The following is a 24,741-nucleotide window of genomic DNA, read 5'->3' as shown; positions in this document are numbered from 1 at the left end:
TTCACTTGACAGAGAAGGTGGCAGTATGGAGTAAATGTGACCATTTCTTTGGGGAAAAGCAAGGAATCGTTAGGGGCATGACAGTTAGTGATGGTTGTGACGTGAGCTCAGCACTCATAGAAACATCTGTATTGGCTCATAACTCCTGTGGGATAAAGTGAGAAGACAAAGTTCGTGTTCTTTAGCAATTTTTCCTTGGTTCGTGTATGGACATTTTGTCACTAAGATAATACTTGCTACATAGTAGCATAACACAGAAGCTTTTCTACCTGTTAAAGGTTATTGTAGGTCATGTTTTATGTGTGATTACTAAATGCTATATTGTATGACAATGCAGTTAACTGTTTCTGTATGGAGGGAGATCAACCCATAATATTTATGGGTTTGGTAGGTAACAGTATCTTAAAATAAAGTTGCATTGCTGAACCTCACATACTGTTTGTAGATGATTTAAAGAACAGTTGTGGTCTATTTTAGCTCTTGGAGGAATAGAGCATTATTGGCTCTTACATTTGGGGATCTTGAGGTTTGAGTAGTTTTCCTTATGTTCCATGTTTTTCATGGTTAGCAGCTGCTAAAGATGTTAGTCTTTGATTTGTGAGAGTAGTCACAGATACGCAACAAACAAGGCATGACAGATGTTTTTGTGTTTCTTCTAAAGATTTTTTAAAAAATTAAATTATTTTCATTTTCTGCCAGTTCTGTTATGTCTTTAGTTTTGTAAACCAAGTGTATTCTGGAGTGTTTCCAGTTACCCTTTTCCTAAGCTGAAAATAGTCAGTGGAAAGACTTAATATGAAACACAATTAGACCATCTCTTCCTCTTTCTTTTTTTCAATTATTAATCACAAATTATTTTTAATGAGTCAACAGTGAAGGAAAACAGTACATATCTATCATCTTGAAGCATTACTTTGGCTTCCAATGTTGTTAGCATAAGAAGTGTGAGCCGTCCAGTTCCCAAAATGTTGAAATACATGCAAAATGACTCTTCGCTTGCCAGATTTTTGGAGTCTTTCAAAACATCTCCAGACATAAACATATCAGTTTATGAAATATAAACAATACTTATGTATTTTGGTAATCAAATGTGCTTGGCTATTCATCATGAAGTTTATGCTTGACAGATAAACAATTTTTGTCATATGATGCACTAGAACCTAAAGATTACTAATATACTCTTCCCAATGCCTGCAAAACTAGCACATATTTTCCCTCTACATTATACTTATGGAATCTGCAAAACAAATGATGTGAAGGGATTTTTTTTAATTGTTTGGATTTTTTTGGTAAGAAAAGGTAGACGTTCTAAAGGTTTAAATTACTGCAAATGCATGGAATTGGTAGGTTTTAAAAATTGGGTTATTAAGATTGAAAATAAGCAAAAGGGAAATGAGAACCTAAACATTTTCCTTGTATTTATAAATTGTGCTTCTCTGATCAGTGTATCTGATTTATTTCATAGACATGAATTTAAAATTTACCATGTATTATGTTGGTGCAAAAGAATTGTGGTTTTTGCATTGTTGAAATTTGCCATTAGATATTGAAATAAGTTCTTAAATGTGATTATTTTATACCTCATTTTAATGCACTTCTCTCACTTTGTTTGTTTGCTACTGGCTTATTACTTGCTGGTTTATGTTTAGTTTAAATTATGGAAATTATGTTAGCCAGAAAGCAAATTCAAGTGATTTTCTTATTCAAGTTCAAAATGGGTTGTAAAGTAGTGGAGACAACTCGCAATATCAACAGCACATTTGGCCCAGGAGCTGCTAATGAACGTGCAGCGCAGCAGTGGTTCAGGAAGGTTTGCAAAGAAGATGAGAGCCTTGGAGATGAGTAGTGTAGTTGACAGTGACCAATTGAGAACAGTCATCAAAGCTGATCCTCCTACTACGTGAGAAGCTGCTGAAGAACACAATATTCTATGGTCGTTTGGCATTTGAAGCGAATTGGAAAGGTGAAGAAGCTGGGTAAGTGGATGCCTCATGAGCTGACCAAAAAATCAAAAATTATTCTGCATAACAACAATGAACCATTTCCTGATCAGATTGTGATGTGCAATGAAAAGTGTATATGACAGCTGGCAATGACCAGCTCAGTGGTTGGACCAAGAAAAACCTCCAAAGCACTTCCCAAAGCCAGACTTGCACTGAAAAAAGGTCCTGGTCACTGCTTGGTGGTCTGGTGCTGGTCTGATCTGCTACAACTTTCTGAACCCCAGAAAACCATTCTGTCTGGGAAGTCTACTCAGCAAATCAATGAGGTGCACCAAAAACTGCAGCATCTGCAGCCAGCATCGGTCAACAGAAACGGCCTGATTCTTCTCCACAACACCACCCAACCTCATGTTGCACAACCAGCTCTTCAAAAGCTGAATGAATTGGGCTACATCTACCATATTCACCTATACTCTTTCCAACCGACTACCACTTTTTCAAGCACCTTGACAACTTTTTGCAGGAAGAACGTTTCCACAACCAGCAGGACGCAGAAGATGCTTTCCAAGAGTTTGTCGAATCCTCAAGCACAGACTTTTACACTACAGGAATAAACAAACTTATTTCTCATTGGCAAAATTGTGTTGACTGTAATGGTTCCTATTTTGATTAATAAAGATGTGTTTGAGCCTAGTTATAATGATTTAAAATTCATGGTCCAAAACCACAGTTACTTTTGCACCAACCTAATAACTTTTTTTCACATAGGTCACTAATTAAAGTCTAGCATGAACCATAAAACATGTACGAATGTATTTATCTCTGGGTTTGCCTGACAGCGTTGTCTCACACTGATGAATAAGCTTAAAAGTTTCCTCCCTGGAAGGAACAGGAAAATGGGCAGTGTGATGTATGACTGTCTCCAGCAAAGTTGTACTGTATCACTTAGAATTTTCCTGCAGCGTACTTGTGCTTTTTTTTCCCATTGTGTTCATCTGGAGATACCAAACACTTGATTGTTTCTATTTTCCAGTGGTTGTGACTTTTTAAGATGTAGGCACAGAGTTCAAGGTTCATCAGCCTTCACTTTCCGGTTGCAGTAGACTCTTGGCTGTTGTGAGAACAGAATATGAGCTGGTGGCAGTCAGCTGAGCTGGTATCCTCTGAAAATGGTTAGACTGCTGTGTGTTCATGTACATGTGCTGTTTAATTAGTAATGCTAACAGTAGAACAGCTGCTGGTGCTGATGGAAGCTCTCTGAAGTCCAGTGACCTTTTTAATCCTTTTAGCTTCCCCTCCTGTGTCTTTACATGTGTTGATTAGAGAAGTCAGTATCAGATTTCATCAGTTGGAGAAGCCAGTTCGAATTGGATGCTGTCTAAATAACAGTATCACAGTATCACAGTATGTTCTGGATTGGAAGGGACCTCAAAAGATCATCTAGTCCAATCCCCCTGCTGGAGCAGGAACACCTAAGTGAGGTTGCACAGGAACATGTCCAGGTGGGTCTTGAATGTCTCCAGAGAAGGAGACTCCACAACCCCCCTGGGCAGCCTGTTCCAGTGCTCTGTCACCCTTACTGAGAAGAAGTTTTTTCTCAAATTTAAGTGGAACCTCTTGTGTTCCAGCTTGATCCCATTGCCCCTTGTCCTATCATTGTTTGCCAACGAGAAGAGCCTAGCTCCATCCTCATGGCACTCACCTTTTATATATTTATAAACATTAATAAGGTCACCCCTCAGTCTCCTCTTCTCCAAACTAAAGAGACCCAGCTCCCTCAGCCTTTCCTCATAAGGGAGATGCTCCACTCCCTTAATCATCTTGGTTGCCCTACGCTGGACCCTCTCCAGCAGTTCCTTGTCCTTCTTGAACTGAGGGGCCCAAAACTGGACACAATATTCCAGATGTGGTCTCACCAGGGCAGAGTAGAGGGGAAGGAGGACCTCTCTTGATCTACTAACCACCCCCCTTCTAATACATCCCAGGATGCCATTGGCCTTCCTGGCCACAAGGGCACAGTGCTGGCTCATGGTCATCCTGTTGTCCACCAGGATCCCCAGGTCCCTTTCCCCTACACTGCTCTCTAATATGTAATTTCCCAACCGATACTGGAACCTGGGGTTGTTCCTGCCCACATGCAGGACTCTACACTTTTCCTTGTTAAATTTCATTAGGTTATTCCCCGCCCAACTCTCCAGCCTGTCTAGGTCTCGCTGGATGGCAGCACAGCCTTCTGGCGTGTCAGCCACTCCTCCCAGCTTAGTGTCATCAGCAAACTTGCTGATAGTACACTCTATTCCCTCGTCTAAGTCGTTAATGAATATATTGAATAATACTGGCCCCAGTACTGACCCCTGAGGTACTCCACTAGATACTGGTCTCCAACTAGACTCCGCACCATTGACTACCACTCTCTGGCTTCTCTCCTTAAGCCAGTTTGTAACCCACCTCACTACTCTATTGTCTAGACCACACCTCTGCAACTTAGCAACTAGGATGCTGTGGGAGACTGTAACCACATGTAAAGATAAATCTCACTGTTTCATGATGGTTCCACAGCACTTTAGAAAAATACTTGTGTTTATGATAGATTTACTGAGAAAAAATGATACCATTAAAACAGGCAAGCTATGAAAAAGGTTGCTCAAAAGTTGGAACTCTTGCTAGAATCATCTACAAGGGGAAAAATACCATAGATCAATGACCAAGTAAATCTAGGCAACGTACCTCTCGGAAGAAGCAATCTTGGACCAAGCCACTAGAACTGAGATGAGAAATGAGAGTTCTTGCCTTACGATGATACCGAATTTTGTCAGCAGCACTGCAGGGAGTTGCATGTTTTGGTTGCAGTTTCCAGGGAAGATATTCTACACGTTGTGATTAATGGAGCTTTTAAAACAGGCAAATCTTTTGTAGATACACCAGTCCACTTAAAACCAAGAGAAATTCCTTTACTTTTTCTGCAATGTCTAATTAGATTAGGGAAGAGAAATACTACATCTGTAGGAAATTAGCAACAGATTACTTGTTTGTCCTTCAGGTTGCCAAAAATTCGATTTGGAACAGATGACAAAAATTAAGAACACAGCAGCTGATTGTGGAACATTAAACTCTTGAAATGAGAAAAGAACTTATGCAGTTTTCTTCAGTTATGTATACTTCCCACCTATAGGATGAAAACTGTGGTTTGTGAGGTTTGTAGAGGAGTCTGAACCCCAAAAATAGGACTTCATGTTCTGAAGAAACAACTGAGAACTGGCCTTGTAACAGTGTCAGTGTTGTGCATGCTGGTTAGTGTTTAGGCTGTTATTGTAAAATAAATGTTGTCTGCAAATGCAGAGAAAAGTCTTCCTTTTTATTTAACTGAATTTACAGCCTTGGTCACAGTTTCCTGTGTTGGACATGTACTAGTATCTTGTTTGTAAAAGTTATTCAAGATTTTAGACCAGCCACATCAGTGGTTTGCTTTATGAATGCAGGTTTAATTTTTTTCATATGGCTTATCTGCTTTTAACCAATAGTGTAGATTTGTGACTTTTAGCTCTCCAGCTGTGTATACTCATTCTCTTGTAGTGATTGATCTTTGGATAATGTGATGTCTACAGTCATTTTTTTAGCACTGATTCAGTGTTCAACAGACATATAAGCAACTGTTACTTAATACAGTTACTATTTAGTGTAACAAGCAGCAGATTCAAACAAAGCCAGTTAAGGCTACATGCACTTTTATTTTTTAAGGCATCAAAGCAGCTAAGATACCTGTTTTCTGTGCTACAGGTAAAGCCCTTCACAGGATGAAGTATCTGATATTCCAACTAATGCAATTATGCATGAATTAGTCTTAATAAAGTGTGGGTGGTTTTTTTCTGTCTTTTCTTTTTTTAGTCTTCCAGTTAATGCCTCTGGTTTTGGACAGATCAGACGTGATCTGGTTTTCTGTGAAATTAACTCTTATTTACTTTTTCCTGTTATGTGTTGTTTTTCTTTTGGGAAAATGCCACTGCTTGATACCTCCTCCCTGCAGACAAACTTGATTTGGGATTTTGTTTGGTTTATGCTAATTTAGGTCCATGCTACTGGTGAATTGGGCAGTCTAGCCCCATCTTGTGCTGACGCTAGTGTTTGTGCAGCTGCCCAGTGATTTGGATCAGCTTGTGGTCTCCGTGAAAAGTAATCCTTCTGAATTAGTTGATCATTGATCCACTGGACCACATGGTCAAAATCACTGCTGTCCACACAAAAGTGATGTGAGAGCACATGGTTGGGGGGAGGTCAGGACTGCCTCTTTTTTGTGGCTGTTTAGTCTTACCTTTCTTAAAACCAGTAGTGAAACTTAGCTTGAACTGAAGTGTTTGCTGGCTTTTGCAATCCTTTCTGTCCTGCTGTGTCCCAAGGAACTAATGTTCGACATCATAAACTGACCTGAGAGGTGCATGGACTGGCAAATGGTGCAGAAGTTTCTTGCCTTGAAATATCCACAGTTGTTTTTCTTAAATTGCAATTCCAGTAGGTTTTGACTAGCTGCCAGAACTGGCATGAAGTTATAAGGACCCCCTTGTAGTTAAGAAATACTTGCTGTAAATTCATATATTTAAGTCCTCATTATTTTACTGTTTGTTTGCTAAAAAAAAAAAAAATAGAGAGAGATATGCAAAGTTGAACACTTAAAGTTAGGAAATTCCAGTTGTCTGCAGTGAAATGGAGCTGCACGGGTTCCAGGAGGAGGGTTTGCCACTTGGGAGCACAGAAGAATAGCTCCAGATCCTCACTTCCTGTGTTGGGCTCCAATGTGTTCTGCAGCAGCCAACTGTTGCGATTTCAAGAAGGCTGTTACACTGTTCCACCATGGACCCAACCGTTCTCAAACTTGGCCAATCTTTTCTTCAGAGTTAGTAGTGTAGAGTCCAGTTGAAGGTCTGGGCATTGCTCTGTGAGAGGATATATCCTTGAGGTATTTTTTAATTGTGGTGCTTCAGACTTCACTGAGACTTCATGGACTGCAATTTTAATTCTGAAGGCTTATGCTTAGACAAATTTGGGTAATTTCCCATGGGAAAGCACAAAGCCAGTCTTTGAGGATGCCCCTGCCAATAATCAGTTCCATGGTCAGATGTACAGAGATCTTTAAAAAAGTGTATTTTAAATGAAATGCACCTCCCTTTCCTCCCCAGGAAATACTTTGTCTAATGCAAATGACTAGTAATCATCCTATAACAGTAGCCCATCATGGAAAATTCCTGTCTTAGTGGTTAGAGCTTGGAAAAATTTTTTATAAGCAATTGAAACCACATCTTGTATGCTGAAGTATCAGGCAGCTCTGTTATCTAATGCTGCTGCTTCAGTTTCTAAGTGTCCATTTTCCTGAGGTTTTGAATAAACTGTAAGACCTTTTACATCTGTCAAACCTTAACTGTGTAACCCACTTATCAAAATTAACATGCCTGAAACAAATAATTCTATACCTCTGACAGAAGAGAAGCAGGTATTGGATGATGCACTGGAAATCTTAGGGCCTCTACTTTTTAGTAGCGTAATATTCTGGTTTTGATCTCTTAACAGCTTCACACTAATAAGTTTGTCACTCCCATGAACACTGTGTCCTGAAACACAACGTTGGTGGTTTATGTTTGTTGTTGTTGGTTTTGTTCTATTTTTCTCCTTCCCTTACTGAAGTTTATGGAAATATAGAAGTACTTCCTCTTCACTTATTTTTAAATGAATTACAGTATAAGGATACTCAGAGATTTAAAATAATATGACCAACTGGAAATATGATAAATCTCTACTAAATGGACATTCTTCTTATACATACATAGTAATTGTGACCAGAGTGCATTATGTTATTTACTGGTATGGAGGAATTTACATGGGAAGCATATAAGCTTGTATAAAATTACCATGGTTTTTTTTTCTGTTTATAGTGTTGAGAGAATTTAAGTCTCAGTTGTTGGCTTAGTGAACAAGTGGGTGTGCAAATAGGATGTTACCTGCGTTTATTTTCTGATTTGTTTCAACAAAGGTAGAAAACATGTATTGTTTGTGCTTGCAGATGCTTCACTGAAGTGCTTTGATCTGAGATTGACTCTTTCCCCTCTCACTGTGGTTTAAAAGATACTTGTATCCTATTTCCTCCTCTCTTCCCATAGGAGAGAGCCTGAATCTCCTTTTGTCTTCAAATAATTGATCATTTTGTCCATAAGAAATTTGGATGAGGAACATTGCAGCTTCTTAACCTATTTTTATTTCCTTTGCTTAAGTCACTTGTCATCACTGCTTCTTTCTTTCCTCTTCTGAGTGATAATAAAACCTTTCTTTCTCCCCCTCTCTTCCCCTCTTCCCCTTTTGCATCCTTCCCTCCCCATTTTCCTATGTTTTTTACTGTTTCTATGGGACATTCCATCAATCAGTCCAAGCATCCGTTTAACTTTCCAGAAGAAGCAGCTGAATTGGCTCCTGTAAGTTATTATTACGTGTTTATATGGCTTCATTTTTTGTCAGTAGATGTGTCAGTTTGCGTGCAACAGAAAAATCACATTAGTGACTTGAGTTTAACTCTTTAGTATCCCAACAGTGCAGTAAGGTAACTGTGTATATCCTTACAGTCAAGCTTTATAGTTTTCTTGAAGTTGATCATTGCCTATTTTCTAGTTATTAATTGGGCAAGACTACTTAAGATACACTTTTTTTTTCTGAAGCACAATTGCTTTCAGCAGTCATGGTCATAGAATAGTATCATAGAATCACTTATGTTGGAAAAGACTTTTAAGATCATCAAGTCCAGCCATAAACCTAACACTGCCAAGTCTACCACTAAACCATGTCCCTAAGCACCACGTGTCTTTTAAATATCTCTAGGGATGGTGATACAACCACTCCTCTGGGCACCTGTTCCAGTGCCTGATGACCCTTCTGGTGAAGAAATTTTTCCTGATATCCAGTCTAAACCTCTCCTGGTACAACTTGAGGCCGTTTCCTCTTGTCCTATCATTTGTGCCTGGAGAGAAGAGACCAACACTCAACTTGCTACAACCTCCTTTCAAGTAGTGGTAGAGAGTGATAAGGTCTCCCCTCCGCCTCCTTTTCTCCAGACTGAACAACCCCCATGGCAAAGGAAAGCAAAAAATGGGGTTTTTTTTATTAAGATGTTCAGCATTTTATATTATGTGCTCTTATACATGAACACACAATCTCAGAGAGATTGTGTCCTGGTGTTGTTAAAAACAAGATCAGTTCTTTTTTAGTGATTTTTCTTTCAGCTCAGTTCTTCTAGGTGGCTGTACTTTTCTGAATTTTAGCCTGCTTATTTTTCCTAGGATGCTGCACTCAGTGCTGATAAGAGACCAATGGAATGCTGAAGAAGCTCATGTTTACATTTATTACTATGGTAGCCAAGAAAGACTGATAAGTTTTCCCATGTTCCATTGGGAGAGGGGCGTGTTTGAGGAGGGGTGGATGCAACAGGTGACTAGAACTGACCAACGGAAGTATTCCATCTCGTAATCATCATACCCTTTATATAAGAGGGTGATCACGAGGGTCACACTCTCTTCGCCCATGGCCGGCATCTGGAGAGGACCCTGTCTGTCTGCCTCTGATCCCCAGGCCTCAGGCCCTGCATCCTGCACCCAGGTTCCAGTTTGCTGTGCAGTCCCACCCATGACTTCCAGGGCCTGAGCTGCAGCTGCTGGAGCCGCCAGCTCTGCACACCCAGCTCTGCTGCTGAGGGACGCCAACTCCACATCCAGCACTGCAGACTGGTTTTGTATATTTTGTATACATATTCTCTGTTTATTAGTAGCATTAGTAAAACCCCTTAAAACTCTCCAACTTGAAGTCTAAGTCTCTCTTCCTTTCCCCTTATCTTTCTAATAATCTTTCCAACCTGAAGGAAAGGGGTGGCGGGAAGTGAGGGGATAACAGGGAGCGTCTGCCACGGCTTCTTGCTGCCTTACCTTAAACCTTGACAGACTGCAAAGTGACGTTTCAGTTCTCATTTCCCATCTTTGTACCCCTTTGGGACAAAAATATAAAAATTAGGCTTACACTACTTTAAATTCTTGAGTTCTCTTTTGAATATAGTGGATTCTAGTTCTTTAACCTGGAGTCTAAAGAATTCAATGTACTGATGTAGTTGAAATGCAAGCTATAGTAGTTGTGTTTTCAACAAAGTTCTGTAAGCACGTAGCTCTCTATTGGATAGTGCTTACTCAGTTTTCTTCGTTTCAGTGTGTTTCATAAGGGACAGAAGGAGTCTTTAAAAAAAAAATTGTCATGTTTCTCAGCTGTTGTATTAAATCTAAAACAGTGGCACAAGAGTGCCACCAGCTGGTTTAATTAGATGTGGGTATTAATGATAAATTTTTAGAGTTTTGCAAGAAATGTGGCAAGATATTTATGTACACAAGTCCTCAGTATCTTGTAATTTTTTTTTAATGTACTGAGGTGAGTTATTCTGTTGTATATGCCTTGAGTGAAGGATGGCTTTGAACCTGCACGCAATATTTAACCAAAAATAAGTTTTTCTATTTAACATATTTAACATTAAAACAATAAAAATACCTTAGAAGGTTGCCAGGTCATCATCTTCTTACTCGTCCCACCCAGGTTTTGTGCATTATGTGTAAATTGACAGTGCAAAGAACATATTTGTCACTCTTCTTACTGTATTGTGCTGTTTTTAAGCCCTGCATGTATCCATTCCAAGCCATTACCTTAAAATTCCAGGAATTAGATACAACGCTGTTTCATTGCAATGAGATGGAATCTTTCTAAATTTGTCTCACTTCAGTACCAAGCAATAATCAGGTGTGTAACAAGAAGATGGATCAGTGTTCGTTATTAACATGATTGTCAAGGTTTTGCAAAAATGTACAAGTAGAATTGAAGAAATGAGGCACTATGTATATTGATAGCATTTACCTGTGAACTGATGGCCTGCTGCAGTTGCTTCCTTCAGAACCAAAAATCCATCCATCAGTTACCGTCTGCAAAAAATAATTCTGCTCAGTAATTCGGTGTTAGAAATAATCTTGGTGCTGTTTTTGTTTGGTTGTGGGTTTTTTTGTGGTGTTGGTTTTGGTTTATTTTCCTTTTTTTTGGGGGGTTGGGGAGTGTGCTTGTTTTTTTTTCCATTTTTGAAATTGGCTTTCATCCCGAGACCTCAGAACCTCAAGAATTAAGTCACAGAATCACAGAATATCAGGGATTGGAAGGAACCTAAAAAGATCATCTGGTCCAATCCCCCTGCTGGAGCAGAACACTTAGATGAGTCAACCCACTGAACTTTTCATAAAGGAATTGACAAGGATAATAGGAGAGAAAATCTTGAGGTTTTGGCCATGTAGAGGATTACTTGTCGTTTAGTACAGTGCAAACAATTATATTCTGAAAATCTCAAAGGTATTTTCTTTTTCCTGGTAGTCCTGTTCTATCATGTTCAGCAAACATGTTTTGTAGATGTAGGTTGGTGATGGGTATGACAATGTTTCAGCATTTAAAAAGCTTTCTGGCATAAGCAGCTACTTTGTATTTAAGAGGAGTAATGCGTTGAGTTCTCTGAAGACACTGAAATGCAATATTCAACAGCTGCTCCATGAACTTCTGCTATTTAGGCCTGAAGATAGCGGATGTTACATTCCTGTCTTTAAAGAAAGGATATAGGAAACCTTTGAAGTCCAAAATGTAATTTGGAAGCCTATATTCTATGTTTTTATAAACATCAAGGCTAGCTGTGTTTGCTGAATGACAGAAAAAAACTAGTTAATTTTTTTTTGTCCTAACAGTACCTCGGACTTTTAAACGTTAATGTTAATTTTTCTCAAATGTAATTTTGTATGTTGTGGTTATCCATACCAGCCTGAAGTTCATTATGGAGACATTAGTAGGCTTATTTTTTTGGTTTTTGTTAGTTCTGATACTTTGATCATCATGCCCATTTTTTAGTGTAAGAATGTTTCTGTACTTTATTCCGTGCACAGCTAGCTGGTTTGTCATCCCTTGAGGAAGGTATACATTTTACATTATAGAACATTAATGCTTTGATCAGTGTATCTTTTATATAATTTTTTGAGGATTATTTATTATTCTTAGCATCCATAGTTACAGCATGATATGGAATAACTGCCGCTGGGACTTACAGTAGAAAACAGTCCCAGACCATCATCATTGCAATATCATCTTGTACTTCACGTATAAAATGAGTTAAAAACATAGTTTTCCTATTTTTTGATAGTTTTCTTTTGACTATTTTTTTCCTCTGTGCAGGTCTTTTGAAGTAAATTGAGTTTCTGAAACTTAGTTCAAAGTCCGTTCCATATTATGAGGAAGTGCTAAACCATAATCCAATAGCTTTTGTGTATTATGTAACAATTGTCCCCAAAATAAGCTATTTTTGGCATGAAAAGAAGTTGCAAGCATATTCAATACTTCATGGTAGGCTTCTTATTTGCTTTTTTTAGGGAAGGAAGAGTGTCTTCTGGAGATCATAGAGAACCAAACTTAGTGAAGTCCAGTCTCCAGCACAGCCAGTGCTCCAGCCTGTCCCTTGTTACTGTTGTGAAGTCTGGTAGCACAGTGTATATGTTTATATCGGCAGATTCTTCCCTTAAACAGTTTCTGTCCAAGTGCAAATTACATGATTTGATGATGTGACAAGGCTAAAAGTTCCTTATTGCCTCTTAAGAATCCTGCTCACCAGGCTATGGTATTTTGAGATCTGCCTGAGCACTGGTGGTGTTAGATTAACTGGGAATCTGAAGTGGAGTCTGGCTCTGTGTTCATCATTTAAAATATCAAAGTATAAGTGTTTGTTTTAAAATTATTTTACTGATGGAGCGGTTTTATAGATCCGCTTTTAGTAGAAAATCTTAATATCTTCTAATGCCTGTTGCTTTTTCTGCTCATTCTAACTCTTGGACCTCTCCAGAACCGCGGAATGTGTTAAGTTGTGGGAAGGAGCTGTGCACAAAAGGTGTCTGACAAAGAACTGGTGTCTTCCTGTTTCTAGGTGTCTGTCCAGCTCAAAGTCACAGAGGTAGTTGTCATCACACTGTTATTTCACACTTTACTGGCCAACACCTGTTCCCATGAAATACCATCATTCTTGATTTCCAGAATAATTGTCCGGTGGTCATCTGTTTTTATATTTTGCTGCAGATCTGGAAAGCAGTATTAGCGAAGTCCCTGGTGGTTATTATTTTGTAGGAAATATATGGCAATTCCCATTTCTGGATAGAATAAAAGCTCCTTAGAGGGGAAAAGATCCACTGTACTTAAATGCAAGATGGCAACAGCCAAAATGGTAGGAATAAGGTTAAACAATCTGCCTTGAGCTTCTCTGTAGAAGAAATAGTCTCCAACAAATAGTATTTCCTTTAAGGAGAGATTCACTATCCTCTCTTTATCCTGACACTGCTTTGGATTGAACCAACCAAATTATTCCAGAAGTTCTGTAGTAATATGTTGTAATGAGACCATTCTAAACTGACTTTGCATGAGGTTAGAGCAACTGTGTAGGAAAGGATGCAATTCAGAGTGAAAATTCACCTAGCAGGAATCATAAAAAGAGGATCAGTCTGCCTTCAGGTTAAGCAAAGCTGGATCATTAACCAGCAATGTTCACATTGCCTCAGGTTTGCTTGGGCTGAGTGAATGAACTGTTCTTTAAATAACAACCTTTCTTAAGTATCTTTGAAGTTGCTGGAAATGCTCTGTGTGTAGAAAAAGCAGAATGTATTGGTTCATCAGTCGCCTAATGTGATTATGTATGTCAGAACGTCTAATCTGAGAATTCTCTATGATCATAAACAATGCACGAGACCTAATTATATGTGGTCCTGCATCACAAAGCTCATCAGTGTGTATTTAAGGCATGAAAAATTTGTCACTAGGCAGCACTGGTGTGCTGCTAAAACATACGATGTAGACACAGACTGTAATTAATCTGCAGGCCAAAACCCCTTCAGTCAGTCGATAGCACAACCTGTGTCTGTATTAGTGGCTAAGCACCAGGTGGAGCTTGGGCTGGAGCCTAAGTTTGAATTCTGATGCTGTGTCGAGTCTTTTCTGACTGGTAACTTTTAAAGCCCGCTAGAGATCCTTAGTTACTCATCCCAGCATAAGAGACAGGGGTTCTGTTAATTCTGCTAATTATTAAACAAGAGTTTGGTCGGCTGCTCAGGTGTTGTGCCTTGTTCTGTATAGCATTGGACCAACGGACACAAATAAGGCTGAGACAGATACAGCCACATGAGACAAAATTTACAGTACAGTGGTGGTACACAGGAGATATATTAATACTTAATGTTCTTGTTAATTGCCACAGTATTAACCTAATTTCCTTAGCAGACTTGTGACTGTGTTACTATGTTGTTCTGTAAATTCCTGTGGGCTCATGGTTTTATTGTTCCTCTATAGCAGATGCTATAATGGCCCTGTTAACTGTCCTTAACTGATTTTTGCCTTTTGACAAGTCTTTCTCTACTGGTTGCTAACTGATTTTGCTTCATCTGTTTAAACAGATTAAAATACACTTTCTGCTAATTTCTCTTCCAAGAGAAATCACATAATTTCCAAGAGAAATTGATTATTTCTAACTTCTTGGATGATATAATTTGGACTGTACAAGAGAAGAGAAACTTAAGTACTTTTTTAATAATAACAACAACAACAACAACAATAATAATAAGTAGTAGTCAGGTTTGGATTATGGTGGCATCTTTTTTTCTTTAACTGTGGCGAAGCAGCAGCCAGTGTAGAAAGCATGAAACCAGTTCCTTGTCTCCAGGATGACCGTTTTTTTAGTGGCTTATATTTGTGTAACAGAAGTAGCATGTTCAGTTTTAGAAAACTGGACAGGATTTTGAAAAGCATTTAAAGTGCATGTTTTATAGTTCTAAATGTCTTTTAAAATAAGTTCTCTTGCAGAAAAGAAGTGACTAGCAGGTAAGCAAACTTCTTAATTCTATTGTGTGACATTTTTTACAGGAGAAGCTTAAAATTGTGTCCTCTATTTGCACAACTGCTTTTGTGTTAGTGTGTTAGACTCTTAGTATTTGGGAATGTTCACATTTTTATGGGGGGGGCGGAATAAAGTGATGGCGTAGGGGTTTTTTTCCTTAAACTCAACTCCATCTTCTGTAATCAAGACACTATAAAATCACTATGCTGACTTCTCTTGACTTTTGTTCTTTCTCTTTCTTTCTGCACAAGCACTCCTATTTGGACAGGGAAACCTCCCTCCTTCTGAGAAACATTGCAGGAAAGCCTTCTCATTTGCTGACCAAGGTGATGCTTCTTCTTTCCACCTGTATGTGACTATTTCTATGTAGAAAGAATGCTTTTGGTGTGTGCTGTGCTCCTTCCACCCATGCCCTTTCCAGGAACTTGTGCATGTATTTACATGATTTACCTGATTATCCAAGGTGCTTTTAAAGGCTGAATTTTATTGTTTGTTTCTGCAGATTTATCAAAGTGTTTGAGTTCTTGGCAAATACCTAATAGCCATGTCAGCAAGCAAAATGACTTAGCTGAAAAGGAAATGCACTGAGCTAGTTCTTTTGGAAGTTCTTTTGTTTCTATTCCCATTCACTAGTTTAAAAAAAAAAAAAAAAATCACAGCTGTGGATTATGTGTGGGAGTATTCAGTACTGTCAAAAGGCAGTAGTATCCTTAAAATAAGTTCACTTGTATTGAAGATAAACTATAGTAAGTAATGAGAATTTTTTTAACATTTTGAATGCTATCTTGATATAATGTGGGGAGAGTACCCTAGTAAGACAGTGGTATAATGAGTATGTACAAATCCTGATTATAAATTCATTCTCTTCACAGGGAAGAGGTCAGTAATGTACTGAGTCCACAAGTTGCCATTCAGTTTAAGAATTACATTTTCTATACATATTTCCTTTTGAAGCTAGAGTAGGAGGGATAGAGCAATCTATAAACCTCTGATGAAAAAACAAGCTGGGATGAAGAGCATAGAGCTTCACGTTGTTGAGAAAACTTTGAATGTTCAGTAGCTGAGGTGTCAGATATATCTGCTGCTGCTACCTACTGCAAACCACTCCTTGGATTACTTTTCTCTAGAGGAGAAACCTCAGGCAAGCCTGAAGTGACAAAATGTACCTTGGCAACTGCAAAACAATAAGGATAATGTTTGCTCAGCATAAGTGGTCTGAAGTAGTCTGTATTTTCCAATAGATGTTTAGAACTAGTTTACTGCTTTTTCTTAAATGCATTAACATGTTTCTCAAAATGCTCAGCATGCATCTTGACAACAGATTTTCAGGCTGTCTTCTAGAGGAGTGTAAACAGCCAAAACGAAGTAATTTTCTGCTCTTGTGATTCTTTTGCTTAAAATTAAAGTCCATACCTCTTTCCCCTCCGGCAGCTTCTGGCCCCCACATCCCCAACAAAGCTAACAGTCACCAAACCACTACAGCTTGCTTGATCACACGTAGATTAACAACGGCTGTGGCACAAACAGAAACCATAATTTTCTCTCTTTCATCTCCATGTGTTTTCATATCCTCCCTTCTGGTCATTTTTATACAGGATGAGTGTTCGTTCGCATATGGAACTTAAAACAATGTACAAAATACTGTCTGTGCCACATGACCATGAGCTACCTCATATCAGTGATTCTAACAGACTCCTGAACTTGAATGTTTGGATTTATAAATCTTTTTCTTAGCTTATTAGACTTTGTAGCCCTTTGAGTCAGGTGCTCATGGTGAGCTTGCTGGTGTTCATTATGAGTTTTGTTAGCTCAGGTCAGGACTGTCAGTAGAGCTGAGCCTTCTGCTTACTGAGCACACAGTCCTGCTGTGGATACTTACTGGTTCTTTTCTGACCTCCTGCAGAGAGAAATATCTTTACTAAATGATGAAATGAAAGCCCACTTTGCTGCTAAGATCTCTTCAGCTTGCTGTAACATTAGATAAGCCCCAGTGTGAGAGAAGCAGTCCCAAGAAATGGGGCTTTTCATTGCAATTGTCACAAGGTGTTAGATCATTCACTGTATGGTCATGTTGCAGTTCTATGCTGGTGTCTCTGGTGTGTCAACTGTTTCTTATTGTCTTATTGTTTCTTGTGTTCTTCCCCTTCTTTGATCTGTTTACCTCTTATACTGAGACTAGAGATGCTTTGGGGGAATGATAATACCACTTTTGTCCTCTGGTAATATAGCTAATTGTAAAAATTCTAGTCATGGACTAGATTCCTTTTGCGTTAAAGCCATGCACACAGTTCCTGTTGCAGTATAGGGCAGATCTCAGCACAGAAAATGGTCTGTTCATTGTGATTTTCTCTTTTTTTTTTAAATGTAATTCCTTGTATTATTGTTCACACACATTGAAACCCTTTTTCTTTGAAAGCAGAAGTGAAAGTATTATCAGTGAAGTAAGTTATTGAATGTTGAAAGTAAAGCAGTGTATCTTTATTGTCAAATCTGCAAGCTTGTTTTCCTGTAGGGTTGGAATTAAGCCATCAAATGAATAACGAAAACTAAGAAACTAAGCTTGTGACTGTAAAATACAGAGCACATGCAAATGATTTTGAGAGAGTATTCAGGGCTCCAAAATATTCCAGCTTAGAACGTGAAAATAGAATTTTAACTTTTTTGATTTTGAAAGTACCATTTCTTCTATTATTCTGATGCATGTGAAGCTGAATCTACATTCAGGAAGCCAGATGATGGTGATTTAATGATGTAATGCTTCAGATATATATGTCAGCATCTGGAGAAAAGGAATCATGACTTCTCTTCCCAAATATCTAGTACTTCATTCTTGTTTTCTTGTTGACCTGAAAAGCAAATGTAGGAAACAATTATTTTGCAAATATAATAGGTCCAGGCAGGATCTCTCGGCAAAGCATATTTTAATAACGATTTTGCAAGACCGAGTGTTCTACCTAAATGTAGGCATGCCTAATAGGGCAAAAAGCCCCTGCTTATAACTTCCCCCTAAATTAACTTATCAACACAGGTATCGGTATGTATACAGGTGTCAGTACATATTCCGAGAAGAGACTGTGTTTTACACTAAGAATTCATAGTCCGACGTCTCTCGGTCCTTCCCCCGTGCTGGGCTCAGGTGCCAGGTCCTCAGTTATGTAAAAACAACAGTTGTTTGTTAAATGTTCCTTCTTATGAATGTTGATTCCTCTGGTTTTGTGCTTTGTGCATCTTAGGTCAATCTGATTCAGATGTGCTCATTCTTGAATGAAGCATCTGTTTGAGACTTTTTTTAAAATGCAATTTAAAAATACAGCAATTGACTTCTAATCTACACAGGTTGTAAGCGCAATCTGAAAACTCCAGCCTCTTACAGCCAGTTTGAGGAAATTGTGATGGTCACCCCTGGAAACCACAAAAAGGATGTAGGTGGTTAGTAGCAGGGTTTTGTGCAACACTGAAAATGATGATATAGAACTTCTATTCAACAAGCTGCTTTGCACTGATCCACAGTGATTATTATGATGTTCCTATGTAGTTTATTGTATTAGAATGAATTATAATAAGTATTGTTAATACACTGATAGACTAACAGTCTATATTCTCAAATCTATGTTTCTGCCCGATTCTGCATATCAGTTGAGCTTTTTGTCCACATAAAACTCCTTACCAGTCAGTCCTAGTGTAACGTTGTGTTGTAGTCTTCTCTCAGACTTCCTTACTGTGGTTTCTAAGGCATGTTCTCCCTTTTGGATTGTGGGGCATTTTTTTGTCATGTTTTATTTTGGTTTGGCTGTGTGGTGTGTTGTGGTTTTTGTTTATATGTTTTTGTTTTTTCCTTCCATTCTCTCCCCTTTCTTGCTTTTTTGTGGTCTCAGACCTAGTACCTTTTCTCCTATAACTATTTGCCTTAGGTAGCCGCAGTGAGAACCCTGGCCTGTTATAAGATAGGTCCTATTCATAGGCAAGCAGGAAGGTAATCTGGTGCACATGGATGCCCTAAGGGATCAAGAGCCAGTGAAATTCCTTGGAAATGTGGTTCATTTTGGTTTTTGGGGGGGAGGGGGAAAGTTTTTTGTTTTGTTTTCGTGTTGGGTTGGGGGTTTTTGGTTTGGTTTTGGTTTGTTTGTTTGTTTTCTTCATTGCCACTAGCTTTGTCAAATCTAGTTTGACTGTTCTTTCGGGGAGACAACGGAATGTATGTCCCTGCTGAATAGGATGCTGTTCTACCATACCTTCAAAATGGCATAAAGTCTGGTTGGAGGCCAGTGTTGCACCCCAGAGGTCAATATGGGGTCCAGTACTTTTCAACATCAACATTCATTAATGATGTGGATGGTGGTGCAAAAGCTAACCCTAGTTTCTCGCTCAGGCTTGGCCTAAGTCCCCCACATCTGGCCCACACCTCAACACTGATCTCTTGGTTCCAGCTTGCCTTTGGCTGTCCAATTCCAGCACCACTGCAGTGGCCTCTAGGTGTTTTTCACTCAGTCTTAACTCTGTAGACAAACCAACTCTCTTAGATAAGCTGTTAGTGTATGGGATGAATAAGCGAACAGTGAGGTGGACTGAAAACCAGCTGAATGGCTGAGCCCAGAGGCTGGTGATCGATAGCACCAAATCTAGTTGGAGGGCAGTGACTAATAGTATATCCCAGGGGCCAGAACTGGGTCAGGGCCTCTTTAACATCTCAATTACTGATCTGGCTGTTGAGGCAGAGTGTGCCTTCAGCAAGTGTGTTGACAGCACCAGATGGGGAGGTGTGGCTGCCATCCAGAGAGACCTCAACAGGCTGGAGAAATGGGCTGAAGTTCAACAGTGGGAAGTGTGAAGTTCTGTGCCTGGGGAGGAGCAACCCTCTGCACAAGTCCGTACTGGGGACCACCCAGCTGGAAAGCTGCTCAGTAGAAGAGGACCTGGGGTCCTAGTGAACACAAAGTTGACCATGAGCCAGCACTGTGTACTTGTGCCAAAGAAGGCAAATGCTGTCTTGGGCTGAATTGGGAGGAGTGTTGCCAGCAGGTGCTTGGAGGTGATCTGTTCCCTCTACTCAGCACTGGTGAGGCCACACCTGGGGTAGTGTGTCCAGTTCTGGGCTCCCCAGTACGAGAGGGAAATAGAGTTTCTGAAAAGAGTCCAGCAAAGAGCCACGAAGATGATGAAGGGACTGGAGCATCTCTACTGAGAGAGCCGGGACTGTTCAGTCTGGCAAATAAAAGGCTTGGGGCATCTTATCAGCATGCTCATATATGTAAGGGGAGGGTGTAAAGAGGACGGGATGTATCCAGGCTCTTTTCAGTAGTGCCCAGTGACAGAACTAGAGGTGATGGACACAAATTGAAACACAGCAGGCTCTGTCTGAACATTAGGAAATATTTTTTTTTTACAATGAGGGTGACTGAGCACTGCCACAAGGTTGTCCATGGAGATTGTAGAGGCTCCATCATTGGGCATACTCTGAAGCCATCTGGACACAGTCTGGGACACCTGGCTCTAGGTGGCTCTGCTTGACCAGGGGAATTGGACAAGATGACCTCATCCATTCTGAGAAAATTGGGAAAAACAGGTTTCTCAGAGACTGGGACATCCATGTTGGTTTTTTTTTTATATGGACAAACTTAATGTTTCCTTGGCCTTTGAGCTAGCTGAGGTACTGGTTTTGCATCCTCTCTTCCTCAACTTCAGCATTGCAGTTTTCTTCCTAACCAGTTGGTTTAATGGTATTATAAGCAAATAAAATGCTGATCTTATTAAAGTTGTGCAGTGGTTCTTTTTAATAAGAAGTAGCACTGCCAGGGTTGTCTGTGAAAATTTCTTTGCATCACACTTCTAGCATGAACACTTCAACAAATAGCATATGTTGTTGTAGTGTGGCCCAAAATCATTGGGGAGAGTGTGAGAAGCTTAAACACTGGGTAATTTTGGTCAAGCACAAGGGAGGTTCTGGAGAGATTCATAGATGCCATTATGCATTGAAGTTCATAAGCAACTGTCATCTATCTCTTGGCCTTTATTCTTTGCCCTGATTTAGAGTGTGGGGGGAAACGATCCCTTCTGTAGGAACTTGTGACAAAGGCCAGTATGACTTCAAGATGCATTTAAAATGTAACTGCTGCTTACAGCTTCCATTCAGAAGCCACCTTCTGTGTTGCAGTTAAGCTTCTAATAGCAAAAAGTCTGTGAATGGTGCATGGAAGTAGAACAAAAGAAAAACGTGGCACTGCCATTGTGTAGTGTCATCGTAATGTTTAAAGACTTTTCAGTTTAATGATTTTTGTATACAACCCCCAGAACTATACTACTGCTTTACACGCATTTCCATATTTATTAACATAATGCGATATGGTATAGAAATGCGATAGAGGTATAGAAAACTCTACATTAAGTTTGAAAAGAAGAGAGGAAATGTAGGATGAGTCTAGGGAGGATGGACCCCTCACCAGGAATGTGGCTACTGTATGCTTGTATATAGTGAGCTTTGAAAGAGAGTCAGGTTTGTTTCCCTTTCTCCTTTACTCAGATATAGGTCATTCTGGGTTATTTTGAGAAGAAATGCAATAAAACATGTTTTGAGAATGATCACTGCCTACTACTGTAAACACAAGTTCACTGTTTATAAACAGCCTGTGCCACCATTGCCACGTTGTTTTGTAGGGCAGGGCTCTTCTGCCTGTCCTGATGAGCTTTATCAAGAAATACAGAAGAACTGCTGTTAATATTCACTTGTTCAGCTTTCCTGTTCCAGTGCTGATGACATACACATTTGCTTTAGTATTCCTTTAAAAAAAATAAAAAATAAAAATAAAACAATCAGTAGAAAGCACTGCATTAATGTGATACACATTGAGCATGGGGCTAATAAAGAGGTCTTGAAGTTTGGGGGAATTACATACAAATCAAGATGATGATAATGTGATGTTCTCAGGCAACAGGAGCCTCTGTTTCAATCAAAGCTCTTCAGGAAGGAGAGTCCTTGCAAAATGGGTGGTTGCCTTTCCACCTGAGGCTAAACTCTGGCTGGGAAAATAAACAGTGGAAACCTGCTCCTGGTCCTTCAGAAGGCAATGCTACTCATTATTTAGTTATCTTCTTAGCTGCACTCTGAGACTTCTGAGAAAAAATTCAAATATTAAATATAAAAGAAATGTCTTCTTTTATGCATCTATGATCTGTGTATCCACACTGCTAGCTTAACTGAAATATGGACTTTGTTACTTACATCTTATCATGTAATTGCTAACTTTCCTAAATACTGTAACCTTTCTTAAGTGGTTCCCCGCCCCCCCCCCCCCATTTTTTTTTTCCATTATGCCTGTGATCTCTGTAAAAGGGATCAATTAATGACACTTTGAAATCTACAATAAAACAAAAAATAAACCTCCAACCTGGAAATGTGAAGCATAAAGTCATTTGAGCAAGGTTGGCTCTGTCATAGCACACATCTTGCATATTTAATGTTAAAACACCACTGGCATATCTTTAACTGCACATTTAACTGGAAACTGGGACAGGAGACTGATTGTCATTGTGTTAAGGAAATATGAACTTTAAATTTTAGGGGGTTATTTGTGTCACTATTCCAGTATAGGCTAAAATTATTGAAAACTGACTTCTGCTATAAAAATGTAGTCATTCATTTAAAGTCATTGCACTCCAGAGCTGTACTCTTTCAATTTTAGTTCACAATGTGTTAACATATTTTGGATGAACAACTTCTTAACATAAGTATGTTGCTGAGCATTCTTTAGATCAGGTGTAGTGTTTTCTATAATCAGAAGCAATGTCGGCTGACAGCTTTAAAATGCCAGTATAACGATAGTCTCAAAGGCATCCCATTAAAGTGAGGAGTTTATGTTGCAGTTTGACAATGATGTGTACAGCTACTGAAAGGAAATAGCCTTTTCCTGTCAGAGGTGGAAATGATGCTCCTTTATGTTTTGTGTTTTTACACAGCAGGTATATGTATTTATCTCCTTCATGCTTTTCCATAGCATGCATGGGACTCTAAAGGCAGTGTTAGCAAGGAGTGGATTCTGCTGGATCTTTCTGCTGTGTTCATTTTCAGCCAGATCAGCTCCCTGAGTTGTGTGTGGCCATAGCAGCACTGTGACTGGAACTGAACAGCAAACCTGTGCAAGGGAGGCAGGCATATCAACCATACCAGGGATTTACACTGGTGTATGTCACTTGTGAAACCGCGACCTGGGCAGCAGTCCTGCCATTTGTGTGCATGTTTATGACCCTTTGCCAACCTAACTCACATCACCATTACTAGAAGGATTCACTAGCAAAGGGGAAATAAATACCTAAGTTGAATGTGATTGGACTATACGTCCTGGCCTTGTTACTTGGTGGTGTTGGAATAGTTTACAGTGGCGTATTTTTGCCACCTGTCACCTCTGTCTGTGTGCAATGCAAAACATAAGTTTAGTACAAGCTGATGGACTGCATGTGCTTCCTCCCATTGAGGAGAGTGCAGGTTTGGGGTGGCTTTGGTGGGGTGTCTGTTTGCTTTGGCTGTTAGGAGAGAAACAGAATAACTTCTTGTGAGTTTCTAAGAATTCAGTTGTTATTAACTTGTTTCTGTAATCAAAATAGTGCTCCTGCTGGGGTTTGCTAGAGGTAGTTGCAATGTGCAATGTGCAATGACAGGTGTACAGTGAAATGGGATGGAAAATTGTGCTGCTTGACTTTAGTGAAGAGCAAAACTGAATGTGCTGTCAACCTTTGTACAGCAATAAATGTTTATAGTTGGGTTAATGAGCAGCTTTTTAAAACTGTAAATTACAGTTTCTCCAAATGCATGTTAAAATTAAAAAAGCATTTTGCTGATTTCATAATGCACCCATGCCCAGCATCACTTTTAGAACCTTGCAACTGTCTAAAGCCTTGGGTTTTGGTAGTAATTTACTTCTACAGATGCAAATAGTTAAGGAAGAATATTTTAGAATTCTTGGTATGTTTTACATTTAAAGTATTCTGGGTATCATGGCACTGTTTGTTTTTAGTAGAATGCTAATCTGATTTAACCTTTCAAAGCTATACAACACCGTTCTTATGGTGAATAAAAATCCATAGTTCCTCGTAGACTAATAAAAACCCTGGTAATTGAGTTCCCAGATAATGTTTCAAGCTCACATTATTTCTGCTTGTGTCAACTTACTGGTTCATTTTATTGAACAGAATTCTGTTTCTCACAAGGCAGCCCAGTGTCCTGGCTGAGTTGTTCTGGTGCGTAGTGTGGTCACAGGTGGGAGGGAGCAAGAGTTGCTGGGTGCAATAAGTAGTGCAGGGAATACCCGTTAGCAGTGGATAGGAGTGTCTGTAATTTACTGAGAAGTGGAAAACTTAAACTTTTTGGATTTCAGAATAGATGAATCTTGACTTTTACAAGAAAAGCAGACATCTAAACACACGGTAAAGAAACCACGAATTACAATCGTACAAGAAACCAATGCAGAATGGCATGTTAAGTGTAGTGAAGGGCTGTGCTACTTTTGATCTGAAGAAAATCTTAAGTTTTCTCTTCTAGGGGAGACTGAATATTTTGGCAGGCATTTTTTTGTTTATTTGTTTAATATATTCATTTGTTCTAGAGATTTTTAAATAATTTTGATGCTTTTAGATATTAGCCATCATGAACACCCACAATTTAAGATTTCTAAAATCTGAAACCTGCATATGATATCTTATAAAGAGTGCTTGCTTGTTTAGCTGTGCATTTTAAATCTGCTTTCAACAGAAGTATCAATAATCTCCCAAAATTAAAAAAAAAGTATTGCTAGTCTTACAATATACAGTTTTCTTTAGCATTAGCTGATAGAACATATTTAAATTATCTGA

At 39.1% G+C, this 24,741-nt stretch overlaps 1 protein-coding gene across 2 annotated transcripts in view; it reads left to right on the top strand.

Annotated features, from left to right (window-relative positions):
• Positions 1-24,741, top strand: part of RAPH1 (Ras association (RalGDS/AF-6) and pleckstrin homology domains 1) — a gene marked incomplete at its 3' end in the record, with an annotated part of 59,197 nt that overhangs the window by 9,653 nt on the left and 24,803 nt on the right. The window contains exons 4-5 of one of the 2 annotated variants that reach the window (XM_080347084.1): positions 8,323-8,398; positions 15,153-15,227. The exons of the other annotated variant lie outside the window; for it this stretch is intronic. Coding sequence (XP_080203210.1) covers positions 8,323-8,398; positions 15,153-15,227 — 151 coding nt within the window. The remainder of the gene's footprint in view (positions 1-8,322; positions 8,399-15,152; positions 15,228-24,741) is intronic. 2 annotated transcript variants of the gene reach the window in all.

The sequence above is a fragment of the Nesoenas mayeri genome, assembly GCF_963082525.1.
Source record: "Nesoenas mayeri genome assembly, chromosome: 6".
Lineage (NCBI taxonomy): Eukaryota > Metazoa > Chordata > Aves > Columbiformes > Columbidae > Nesoenas > Nesoenas mayeri.
This window is presented reverse-complemented; position numbering and strand designations above follow the sequence as displayed.